Source organism: Leuresthes tenuis, unplaced genomic scaffold, assembly GCF_036924035.1.
Source record: "Leuresthes tenuis unplaced genomic scaffold, fLeuTen1.0.hap1 SCAF_12, whole genome shotgun sequence".
NCBI lineage: Eukaryota > Metazoa > Chordata > Actinopteri > Atheriniformes > Atherinopsidae > Leuresthes > Leuresthes tenuis.
This window is the reverse complement of record NW_027325366.1, coordinates 6,194,015-6,206,740: the sequence shown is the minus strand read 5'-3', so window position 1 is coordinate 6,206,740 and position 12,726 is coordinate 6,194,015. Positions and strand designations below refer to the sequence as shown.

The following is a 12,726-nucleotide window of genomic DNA, read 5'->3' as shown; positions in this document are numbered from 1 at the left end:
ATTACGAAGCTCTTTACAAAGTAATACTGATGAAATCAGGGATGAATAATTTCAAACAGTACTGTGTTCAGCAAGTTTGATCTGATATATCCAAAGTTCAACCTACCTGCTTTGATTATAACAGTGGCACTGCTGGAGGCTCTGCCCACCTGATTAACTGCTGTTACACAGTATTTTCCACCATCACTAATGTTTGCCGATTTGACGAGCAGACTATGTCGTTCACCTTCGACTTTTACTGTATAATTGGCAATGCCTGTGACTTCAGTGTTGTCTTTAGTCCAGGTAACTTTAACAGAAAAGACAAAGAAAAAAACTGTTGATTAATTTACCTCCAAACTGCTTAAATGTACACAATCATTTCTGGTTTTGCACTTAGAACACAAAGTGAAACATATTACCCTGTGGAATAGGTGTTCCGACAATTATGGTTTTTAGTTGCACATCTGCACCAGCAGATGCCACGGTGTCCTGGAGGGGAAACTCAAACACGGGAGCTTCCATTGGGTCTTCTTCAGCAGACACATAAGAATCATCAGAAGAATCTGCACATTTCAACAAAACACAGGTCTCAAGCTATTGTACCCCTAAAGAAATTCTGAAAAAACATCTGGTCAAGACTAACTCAGTTGACTAAACATGAATACCAACAGACTAGAACTTCATACAACCACAGAGAGCTTTATAAAAGAACCGCTACAAACCTAACTCTGGAGACAGTGGTCGTTGTCGACGGGTTTTTGCTTTCGTCTTCAGCTGTTGTCCTTTTTTGACACTCGTACTCATCTGCTGGGGTTCACTTGTTGTCAATGGAACATCTTCTTCCATCGTTTCATCTTCCACAATTATAGTAGGGACTTTTATCTCGGAGGCTGGTTTGGATAGCTCCACTTCCATGATGTCCGCTGTTGGGGAAATTGATGTTGTCCTTAAGGGTTTTATAGGAGCTTGAGGAGGAAGATCTTGCACGTTCACAGTCCTTCTCTGTACCAGAGGACTTTCAGGTCTGTTTTCAATTTTTCTTAATACTACTTCTATAGGTGTCTTTCTCCCTGAAGTGTTATCCTTCTGTGCAGTTTGTAAAAGAGATTCTTGGATGCGTGGGGATTCTTGCATTCGGGATACCCTTTGAACAAGTGGACTCGGTGGCCTTCGTTCCACCTTGCGTAACGTCATCTCTGTAAGATTTCTGCTTGGCGAGTCTTCCCTCTGTTGTTGATGCAGTGCTGGTGATGATGATCTCTGAAGGATTTCTGTAACTGGACTGACTCTATTTAATTCTCTCACAGAATGTTGTCCAGGTAGATCACATAGCTGCATTGACTCCGGGGGGGATGCTACCTCTCCATATCTACTAACTGTAACGGTTGTTGAGCTAGTGGTAGTTGGCTTTTGGGGTTGGGATTTATGCTGTTCTTGTGGTGCGTGATGTTGTTGCAGCACTGGTTGTTCCTTTGCCCACTGCACACGTTCTCTTTCTTGGAGCTTTTCTAGAACTTGAGGAGGAATCGGTTCGATTTTTCGAAAGGGCTGGCGCTGCTTAGCCTTTAGGGTGAGTTGCTCAGTTGAAAAAGATTTTTTTAGATGGGGTTTTCCAACAAGCTTCTTGATGCGCTGGAGCTCTTCTGTGAACTTGTTCTCAATGTCCTGAACTTTTTGGGTGTAGCGGGGTTTGTCCTCCAAAGAAGCAGCTCTCTGTCTAAACATAGATCTCCGTTCAGCAGCATCCTCTTTCAGAGCCTCCCTTAGATCTTCCCTTGAGCTTTCTCTTGAGATACCCAGCCGGCTTCCGCCATCATCTGAATCTACGGATCCAGCACGATTGAACCCTGCCCAGGATCTTCCAGAGATGGAACCTTCTGGAATATCAAGACTTCGTCTCCGCTCCTCTAAGCCCCGAACTTTCTCAAAAACCTTCGAGCTTGCCCTTGTAAGCTTTGGAGAAGGTCTAAGAGTAAATTCCTTCCGTGAGGACTCACTCTGTGGAGTCTGTGGTCGAGAGTCCTGGGTGTTACCTTGTGACACGCCTTTCGGCTGCTTTACTTTTTCTTCAAACTCCCCAGGCACTGTGTCTTGGTATTCACTTGGCACAACACTTTTCTTACGCAAGCTGAGAGGAGTAGTTGAACCAGAACGACTTGGCATTGGAGAGGTGGAGGTACGTTTGACCAGTCTTGGAGATGGTGGTGGGAGAACTCGTGAAGGAGATTCTCTCGAAAAATCCTCTGATTGGCTTCTGAAACGATGATTGAAACTATGATTAAAAGCAAATTCTCTAGGAATCAGTTATTGATTGTGAACCTGTTAACAGTCATTTAAAAATGAAGCGTTAAACTAGCAAACTATTGATAACTAAACTCAACACATCAAGGTGGGTATTTTTTTTTAAGTACAACAGCAAGTATTTTACTTGCCTGTTAAGGTGATCTTCAATTCCATGTGTTCTGTTGTTATCCTCTGCACCTTTGTCCATCACTGTTTCTCATGTAAAAGAAGTAATAAATTAACAAATTTAGAAAAATGCAACTCTACTGAATTTCCACCTGGTTGGAAATCAAACAAATTGGACTTGCATTTTGACATTAAAATATAAACATGTTAGTAGCTGGATTCTTACAGTAAGCACTGAGCATTTTTTCTAATTAACAGATATATTTCCATCAGATTTTCTGACTATCAAAAAATGTACATGGCACATAGCTGTCTAAGCTCAAATCTGGTCAAATTTGGTTCAAACAAGTTTTGTGTACTTCTAAATGCCACATTATTGTGGTTTTGACATAATTTAATTGGTTAAAAACCATAGTATTACAACATCTGTTGGCAACATGTTGGTTACTTGTATGAACAGCCTGGTCTTCAACATCACCGCTTTCGTCTTTGGTCTCAAATTGGTCTCCACCTTCATCCTCTGTTGTTTCAGAATCTAAAAAAAAATCAAAAGGAATGTCAAAGAAAGTCAGGCAGGAAATGAATCATTTACTCATCACATTTAATTGGATTTTAGATTATCATTATTGTATTTTCTCTCAAATTTCAACTAAGATGAATTAACTAGATTTGCTGCTGCTGAGTCTTTGTCCATCATACCCATCACAAGTCTGCAAATCTGTAAAATATTGTTAAGGATGGAAATTAGTATTTTGACGAGAAAGTAAACTTCATCTTTTGTTTTATCTTAAAACTGATCCAGCTGTACCATCTGAGGTTTTCAAACAGAGAGAAAATTCAGTCGCTGGAAGGACTCAAAATAGAGATGACTACTGAGTCATTGGCATCCAAGCCGCTCTCATGAGGTGTTTGCTTCACAGTAGGTGTATACTTATAAAAAAACTGTTGTTCTTTTGCAGCAAGAAAGCACGATACAGCAGTGTTGGTCATATTGAACATGCCTGATAAATAGAACGATTATATGGTTTTATATATATATAACAATATAAAACTACATATTAGACAGGAAACTTCATTTCTCCATTTTCAACTTTTTTTGTTTACTGTGTAGCAAGCATATTAATCATCTACCATCTACTAAATGAGTACACTTTAGATTTAAAGTAAATCTTTTTCTATGAATAGCGAAACATTGCAAAAAGATGAACCCCACTTAGCGTTTTCTCTGTTTTGTTGGCTTATAGGCTGATATTGTAATTGAAAAAGAATATTCAACTTTGGAATTAAAATGTATGAGCAGCACATTTCACAATCAAAGATCCTTCTTTTCTGCTTGTATCTTTGGTGTTTTTCTTTTTTTCCTCCAGAAAACCAAGCTTTGTGGAGGGTAAGGCTGAACCTCTGCAGTTCTTTCTGGGTCATCGTTCAGCTTTTCTTTTTTTTCTTACCTCCAATAAATGCCTTTAATTTGGTCTCTGAGTCTTGGTGTTACTCTGCAGGTTTGTTGTTGTGCCATATTCTTAACATATTTCCCACCTTCCATTTGAATCTCACCTTGTACAGAACTTTGTCCTTGACCTTTTTATGAGAACTCTGATCTTTTTAACCCCCTTGCTTATTGGGGTTGCAGACTCTGGGGTCACACTTAGAGAGCACACAGGTGGACTTAACTAAACTAATTATGTTACTTCTGAAGATAATTGAAAGCTATAGATTGTAATTTAGGGCTTAGAAGGAAAGGGGGCAATAAATATGCATGCACTATTTTTTAGTATTTATTTTATTTCCTTTTTTTATTTGACTTGATCACTTTAGATTCTTTTTCTTTTATGGTACATTACATAAACTCGCAAAACATTTGAACTCCTGGTTGAAATGTAACAATATATATTAAAAAAAAACAGGGAGATGAATACTTATCCAAGACTGTGTACATCAATAAAGAAGAGCGCATGTGTGTTAAAAAACTGTGTAACTCCATCGGTGGAACTTTCTGCAATTCTTTCAAATTAGCTGCTTAAAATGACCTGTTTTTAGCTTTTGATTTTTATCCAGAGATCTCAAGTTACTTTCAAATAGCTAAGATGAATATATTTCTAAAGTAACAATGGTGTTTATTATGAATCAGGGTGAAGAGCAGCTTCCACAGCTACCTGTAAGCACTGCAAATGCATCTGACACTCAGCTGAACACTGTGTGGCCAGCTGTTGAGCAGTAAAGTCAATTTAGTGTTTCTAGTAGCATTTTTGGTGCTTAATGGTCCATATGCAATTCATTGTTAGACTGGTGCAGAATGAAAAATGAAAAATTTAAACAGCACTTGCCTGATTTTTTCTTTGGTCAGAATGTTTTTCATGCTTTATAAGTCCTCGACAGGTATTTTTTTCTCTTGGCTTACGTTCAGCAGCAGGGTATTCCCCAACATACACTGGGGGTACTGTGCCATTCATCTACGCCCACATAAGGACATTTTCTATGAAGACATCAGCAATTTGGATGCACAAGATTCAGTTTCTTATATGCTGTAACTCTGCTAACACACATGTAAAAATCCTTCAATTAAATGCAAAGAAAAATGTAAAGAAGGCACTTTTGTCCACGATGTAACAAGTCAGTGTCTCAGCAGTTCCTTCTGAGAGAATCCATTTCTGAAAAGCAAAGAGCATAGACCTCCATCCGCAGGTGGAAATGTCTCTTGAATGCATATCATCCACTCTGAGGGAGCCCCCCTGTCCACACAATGGCCAACAAACAGTGTAAGCATCTTCCCCCGCTGAGTTCCACCCCACAGGCAGTGCACACCGATAGGCAGAAAAACCAGTGGGAGTGATCCAGCCCTCTTGAGATCAGTGTTCTACAGCATGGGTTGACATTTTTCATTTTTCCCTTCCTCCCCATGTGTCTGTGTCTTATTCTTCAACTGGTGTAATGAGCTGATGTGGTCTTGTCGGCGGTGAGGGGGAGAATCGCCGCAACAGAGACCTCCTCACTCCTCTGCATTGGTAGAACACTGTTAGCTCTCACAGCAAATGTGTTACTGTCTGCTTAAACTGACACGCTGTGCTCACTGCAACACTGATAATACATCACATGGGTATTGCATTATTCTTCTGCTGCTAATGTTTGATCTTTTAGTGATACTTTAATCATTTTCAGTAAAAAAAAAAGATCAAGGTTCTGCACTGTAAATGACTTGATACCTAGAATTATTTCCCAATTACATGTTTTATTTCACCATTAAGAATAAATAAAAAATAACGCTGTGAGCATGTTGTGTAAGTTTACAACTATAGACAAACCTGTGAATAATGAAAAAAAAAGGATCTTCATTTCAAAGGCTCTAAATTAGCCAAAATCTATTTGACTAAATTAGCCAAATAATTGAGCTGTGAACGATGTGATCATTTTGGAAACACCAACTGGATAATTTGTATGATTTGTTGATTACGTAATTTTGGGTAATGGAGAGTACCTTTTTGTCTCCTTGGCAACTGCATTTCATGTGCATGGCTTTATATTCATACACTATCACTTGAACCCTGACGTCATTATGACATTATGTTTTTGTGTTTGTTACAGCAAGCTTTGGCACTGGCTATGCACTGGAATATACTAAACTATTATAACCCAATATCACAGCCGACAAACCTTCTCATGGGAAGAGAAAGTGTTATTGCCACATTCATCTGGTCTATGTTCTTTGTTTTCAGTAGTCCATGTAGAACTGGCGTTTTTTAAACTTTTATCTGGCTTGGTGTAAGAAGTGGCTGATTTATTACAATAGGGCTGCAAAACTGCTCGGCTCAGTTTTGTTTCGCTATTGTCTTTCACTTTCTAGTCTCAGTTAACGTTTTGTTAGCTTTTATCACCAAAGGTCCTCACTGAAATGAAAAATCATGGCTTGTGTTAAGAAAGACCCTCAAGAGGTCGTCTTTGTAATGTAAACACCAGGCATGTTAATCCCATTATACAACCAGCTAGTCTATATATCTGTCAGCATGACGGTAGGCATAGAATGAAAATGAAAGGCAGTGAAAAAAAGGAAATGGAAGAATAGTTTTTCTCATCCCAAAAGGAAGTCATAATATACCAGCAATTTCTTCCTCTTTTTTTTTTCTTTTACATTAATCGTCCTGAGCTGTTATTGTGTGTGGTTATTGATGCTGGTAGGTATGACCTCCTGAATCTCTCAGGAGGTGAAGAAGCCTCTAACTGAACACATAACTACTGCAGAGTCAGTTTGATGTCTGATGTCCTTACAATCAAACACTTAAACACATTAAATCAGTGTAAAAAGAGCGTTAATGTAACCTAATGAATGTAGAGGCTGCTAGCGTATTAGCTTTCCTTCTAAGGATTTGTACGGTGATCCACTTTTTGCATGATTCATTTATGGTAAAACTTAACAATGCGTTCCATTATCAGATCAAATGTCATTGTTGATGCAAAGGCTGTACAAAATTATCATTCAAATTTCAGCATCCGTATTGTTTCAAAATAGATTATCAGCCTCTTTTAGCTCTTGTTTTTACTTAGGTTTTATTAACATGCTGCAAATACATTCTGTGCACTCCTCTTTAGAAAGGTACCTGCAGGCATGAAATAATGAAATGCCACTGCTTGTCTCAGGGTTTCTTTCAACAAAGAGCCAGTGGTTTCTTTATGCCTTATCTCAGTTTGTCTTCCAGCAGTTACTTTTAAGTCCTCACTGCAGAAGGTGGCTCTCAATCTCTGAGTGACTTAATAAGTTCAAACTTGAGAGCAATTTCCATCCAGGTTTACTTTGATGCTATGCCCTTCTTTATTTTTCATGAGCTGTTGCTTTTTTACTTTGTGGTCGAAACAATCTCCTCTCATTCCAAAACCTAGCTTAGTTATTCTAAATAATCTATTAAACTCTTCAATGACTCTTTCTGATTTCATTTGAATACAAATTTGTTGATCTATTTATCAAAGTAACATGGTGATGGAGGGGATTTCCACAGTTTAACTTTAGTTCCACCTGTTCGCTCACAGTCATGCTCCAGGAGGAAGACAACATGGTGAGGAAACTATCCAAATACACTGGACAGAGGCCACGGCCCACCCGCTGGTTACATCGAAAGTTCCATATATAGGCCAAACCAAACTGTACAATTACTCTACAAGCTTTAAACATGCAGTTTTCTAAATAAATCACAATGAGTTATTGAGCTGAATCATCTGCTTTATGCAGATTTTCTGTCGTTACTATTTTTTTTCTATAAGAAGTTGCAGTAGAGTTGATCATAAGCATGGCCAGCATGGTGTGTGTAAATCATTTCTACTGGTTGCAAGCTGATTGGGTCAAACAACTACATTGGCCACCTAATTGCAAAATTTAATTGAAAATAAATATGATTACCTAAATAATTATTATCGATGAGAAAGCTCTGATAAACCTGTGTATCTCACCTGCCCTGCAAGAAATTTCAGAAAGAGTTGGCAAGCAATCTGAACTCAGTGAGTCACAATATTCTCACAAAGGACAGTGGGCACTAACTGAAAAGCAGAACAAGTGTTGGTCCTAATATCCATCTGGTTGCCAGAATTACGTGCAAATGAATGTTGTTGTGCCTGTGTTTCTGGACTTGTAAATATGCATCTTTTTGCAAATGCACTCCATTGACTGCCAGTACAATTAAATGCAAATTAAAAAAATGGAGGGAGACAGAATTGATTTGAAATGTTTCAGGCCAAGGAAGATGCATGACATTGTAAAACATATGGCTTTTTTATACTTGCATATTTAAAAGAGGTAAGTTTGGCCCATTCCCTACTGAGCAGAGAGGGGTAAGTCATTCAGGGCTTGGTTAAAATTAGCAGTGATGTCTTGCTGTGTAACAGGAGAAATGCTGGCCTGCTAGCATCACAAAAATCTAAGCCCAGGCACATTCCTCTGTATAAATAACTAGCGAGAGTTAGTGGACAAGGGGGGCGGGATAGAGAGACATTTTCAAAGATGAGTAGAGCGATAGAGAGAGAGAGAAAGAGTTCAGGCGGTATCACTGAGTGATGGGACAGCTGAAGTCTACTAGCATGGCAAAGCAGCAGAGAACTGAATCCAATCAAAGGTTAAATGGAACGTCAAAGGAAAACTTCCCCACATAAAACCTCCACCAGCACAAGACTGGTATAATCTGGCCTAGTCAAATAGAAAAACTTGAAAACTTGGTCTGTGACAATGTTCTTTGTTTATGTTTTTGTAAAGCGACCTTGGGTCCTTTGAAAGGCGCAATATAAATTAAAGTTATTATTATTGAAATAATCAAATAACATAAAACTACGTGTTCTATGCTGACAAAAACTAAAACTGTTTTTTTTGTGTGTGTGTGTGTCATTCAGCTTTCAAAGTTATGGATTTCAATAGGACATGTGGTTGGTGTGTCCAGCATGGGCAGTTTTAATGCAAGCGATTGGTCTTTGTGGACTTTCCTGTACCATATCACATGGCTGGGGGGTGAATAGCATTTTCGATGTACTTCTCCACTGTTGTGTATTTCTAAATATAGACAGTCCCCTGATGTGATGCATGCAATACATTGGTGAGATGCTGACAGGAGCACAGGTCTGAAAGCAATATCTGTCCTTTAATGTGATGGATGATGACGGAGGATCAAGCTCTATTAATGATTTGAGGTCCCTTTCATGACTTCACTGAAAGAAAATAAATACTGCATTTGTGATGTAGATTTAATCATTTAAAGTCACAACAAACTCAGTCCATGAAGTTTATGTCCAGTCAAACAAGCAGAATTTTACAGGAAAATACTTATCCCACCCCGCCTTTCGCCCGATGACTGCTGGGATAGGCTCCAGCCCACCCGCTACCCGATTAACGGACTGTCGGTATAGAAAATGGATGGATGGATACTTATCCCAACAATCATGGAGAATTAGACAAAAACAGGTATTATGTAGAAATCTTAAAGTTGCTTATTTGGTCATGTCTGTGGTCTCAGTCCACACGTCAGATATTTGTGTAAGAGAGGAAATGTAATGCTCTTCGGTTCCTCCTTACTTACACTGGAAGGGATTCTTATCATTGTGTTGTGAAGCGGCAGACTTCACCGCTCTTTCAGGACCCCGACATCAGATGATTTTTACATCTATTAAAACATTCCTGATGTTAAACTGCAGTCAGCAGTCATGGACATCTGTGAAATACACTCCGCATTACATCTGTATCAGCAGGAAAAGGGAGGAGTTTGTTTCTTATTCACACTCTGAAGTGCACTGAAGAACAATGACAAAGTGCTTGAGCTGATATATGAACAGCATACAGGATGAGCTGCTAATGAAATTTTCTAAGCAGCCCATGTGGTTAAAGTGCTCAGGTGGGCTGAATTCCGATCAGTGTTTGAGATGATGCAAGGCATAAAAAGAGGTTTTGTTGATCAGAATATATGCTGCATTGGCCTTCTGGGCATCCTGAGTTAGACATTGAGGAATGTAACTGTAAACAACTCTCAGGGACTCACTTTGACAAAATGCACTGTTTAAGGAAAGATTTATTTCCAGAATGAATGGTTGAAGTCAGACCTTTCCAATGCAAGGTAATCTCTAGCAGCTCCACTGCTCTTCTGTGATTTGAAAGATAAGAAAATCAATATTAAATGCATTTTGCAGTTTTGGAGGAAGGTGTTGGAACTCGATTTTATGCTTAGACAGACTGTATCAGCACGCGTGTACTTTGTGTGAATATCTGCTTGAATTCACCATAATCCATTGCTCCTTTGGAACGTCTCAATTTAGGGAACTGTCTGATCGGTAACTTAAAATGACTTGATTGTTTCAATTATGACCTGTACCCACATGACTGGGGAACAAAAGATTACAGTAAAGACCAGAAAATGGAACTAGAACACAAAACGTCTCGTCCAAATAAACAGTAAAATATTACATACGGCAAATTGAGTTGGTCAGGCCTTTGCTAAGATATTAGCTGGGATTTTTATTTTATACTGCAGCGAAGGGAACGGGAGATTAGACAGTACAAATTGCTCATTATTGTTCCCGTGACCAACTGAGATGGACTTTTTGGATGACATGCTGGGGAATTTTCATGAAAATCCATTCAGTTGTTTTGAATGAGCATAGTTGTTATGTATGTGACATTCTTATCGTCATATAATGGATGAATTCAGTGACACACTACCTGTCATCATAAGAGAGAATGGTTGGATAAACTTAAGTTGTTGTTCTTCTGATTTCTTCAAACAGCTTATTGGTTTGAAACATTGGTAAAATATTTGGTTGCTTCATATTTTCCAAATAAAAGACACTTAGAGTCCAGTAACATAATTCGAGCAAGAGCTAAAATCTTACCATCAGTAAAAGTAAAACATTAAATAAATTGACTGACTTTACCTTCGCCCAGATCCAAGACAGCCAGCACAGCACTAGTTCGAGCCTCTCCCAGGTGATTGTTGGCAATGCAGGTGTAGAGACCTGCATCACTGGGTTTGCAATCCCTAATCCAAAGCCCTCCATATTCTTGGTTATCCATGTTGAGGAGGTCATCATTGTGGTACCAGTACAAGGAGGGCTGGGGATCTCCAGCCACAGTCACCTTAAGGCGGATATCACAGCCTGTCCCTACAGCCGCGTTCCTCATTTTGCGGATGAAAACCGGTGGCGATGGAGTGGGATAACCAGGCCGAGGTTCTGGCACAACTTGCTCTGGGTTTGCTTTAGATCGTTTTGTGGGGATGATGGGACTCGGGGGTGCCACTGATTCATCTACCCCTTTTTTAAGGGTCATTGGAACATCAGCTTTTCTCATGGTTGAACTGACTTGGTAGGCCCTATAATAGAATCTGTATCTGTTTACCTGTGCTGTATGACTGCAACACTAAAGGGTTTTTTTACTCTAACATCCAGTCAGGGCATTAGAGTCAACAAGCAGGCCTGATATAGATCACATTTAAGATTATTCTTACATTGTTTAAACAGGAGATAATTCATCCATTTATTCTAATGGAGAGAGAATAGAACACAGAATTCTTAGAAGCATATCCACAATTAATAAGTCTTCCAAGACTGTTGTTTTCAAGCCTGACTTGTCTGAAGATGAAAAATAAATTTATGATCACCAGGTAATCAGGCAGTCAGAGATAGCTTCCACTCTTCAGCACAGCGGTATTTTTAGGGCAAGACCCACCAGATCATGTTGCATTAACGGCAGCTCTCTTGACTTGTCTCTTGGAAGTGACAGCCCTGCTTCTCCAACTCCTCTCCCAGACGTTCTCTAACTGTTCATTCTTTAGTAACCTTTTCCCAGGAGTGTGTAACTTCTTCATCAGACAACATGTACACGTCTTCAGTGAGTTTCCTTTTTATTCCCAGTCTCCTTGAAATTTGTTCTTGCTTGGCTTCCAGTTGATTACAAGCATCAAGTCCTATCCAGTAAACTGCACAGTGACCCCCACCCTTTCCTTGTCCCATGAGTTAAACTACCCCACTCATGATTTCCCCCTACCTCTGCCGGTCAGTCTGGTGGGAGAAATGACAGTCACAACCCAGCAAGCCTTACAATGGCAGCTGCATGGTTTGTCTGTCCACTCACTGCAAGGCAACCGCCCCCTTGTCATTTTTAGCCAACCCTCGGGTCAGTAGAACATGGTGCAACACTTGGCACTCAGAAAAGGGTGGCTGGTACAAGACAGATATTTGATTTGCAAGTCACATGTAGAGGTTTATGTTGGCCTCTCAGTTGTGTTAAGAGGTTAAAATACTTAAAAGAAAAAAGAAAAGATCAGCATCCTTCATGTTTTACTGGGAAAGGTGCTGTGATATCACACAGTAAAGAATAAGTGTATAGGACAGATTTGATACATTTTCTGTATTACAGAAACATAACTGTAACGAGCAAGCAGTCACTGTTCATAACTGCAATGTATCTGCTGAACACAGACGCTTTCTCAGCTCATTTGACTGAAAACAAATAAGTTTAGGTTTTCGTAGACAATATAATCTGCCAACAGTCACATTTCCCTCCAACTGAGAAATAAGTTTGAAGCTCAGGAGCAAAAGTGCATTGGACTTGTTTTCTTTTGAGAGATAAAAGACTAAAGTTTACTTAGACTACACAGTAGTTGCAGTGTAAGCTATAGTCAGGTTTCTATTTATCCACAAAAAAAGAAAGAAATGCAAATCAAATACTTTTCCATTAAGTGCTTTAAAACTAATAGACTGGACACCGACCAGGGGGTGGCAGTATAGGCTATGTTGCTTGTAGCTGTAATTCAGCAGAAGAAGAGCTTGTTCTAACAAGAAACAAATTTCAAGGAGGAAAAAGAAAACTGTAGAGGACAT

At 39.2% G+C, this 12,726-nt stretch overlaps 2 protein-coding genes across 2 annotated transcripts in view; both read right to left on the bottom strand.

The window, feature by feature from the left end:
- The window catches only part of spegb (striated muscle enriched protein kinase b), a 33,066-nt gene extending 30,833 nt beyond the window's left edge, over nucleotides 1-2,233 (bottom strand). The window contains exons 1-3 of the mRNA XM_072397885.1: nucleotides 705-2,233; nucleotides 402-545; nucleotides 107-289 (exon numbers count right to left, since the gene is read on the bottom strand). Of these exons, the coding sequence (XP_072253986.1) occupies nucleotides 107-289; nucleotides 402-545; nucleotides 705-2,145 (1,768 nt within the window). The 5' untranslated portion in view covers nucleotides 2,146-2,233. The remainder of the gene's footprint in view (nucleotides 1-106; nucleotides 290-401; nucleotides 546-704) is intronic.
- Nucleotides 2,234-2,282: 49 nt separating this feature from the next.
- LOC140319893 (striated muscle preferentially expressed protein kinase-like) lies at nucleotides 2,283-11,228 on the bottom strand. Its single transcript, XM_072397667.1, has 4 exons — nucleotides 10,780-11,228; nucleotides 2,840-2,926; nucleotides 2,415-2,475; nucleotides 2,283-2,301 (listed from the first exon to the last, which is right to left on the bottom strand). The coding sequence occupies exons 1-4, from the start codon at nucleotides 11,192-11,194 to the stop codon at nucleotides 2,283-2,285; spliced, it is 582 nt and encodes a 193-aa protein (XP_072253768.1). The 5' UTR covers nucleotides 11,195-11,228.
- Nucleotides 11,229-12,726: the final 1,498 nt, after the last annotated feature.

Excerpts from the sequence above, each read along its gene's own strand:
- LOC140319893 (XM_072397667.1), bottom strand. The coding sequence starts at position 11,194 with ATGAGAAAAGCTGATGTTCCAATGACCCTTAAAAAAGGGGTAGATGAA. Across the intron at positions 2,927-10,779 it reads TGTCTTGGATCTGGGCGAAG|ATTCTGAAACAACAGAGGAT; the intron begins GTAAAGTCAGTC and ends ATTTTTTTTTAG. Across the intron at positions 2,476-2,839 it reads AGACCAGGCTGTTCATACAA|TGATGGACAAAGGTGCAGAG; the intron begins GTAACCAACATG and ends CATGAGAAACAG.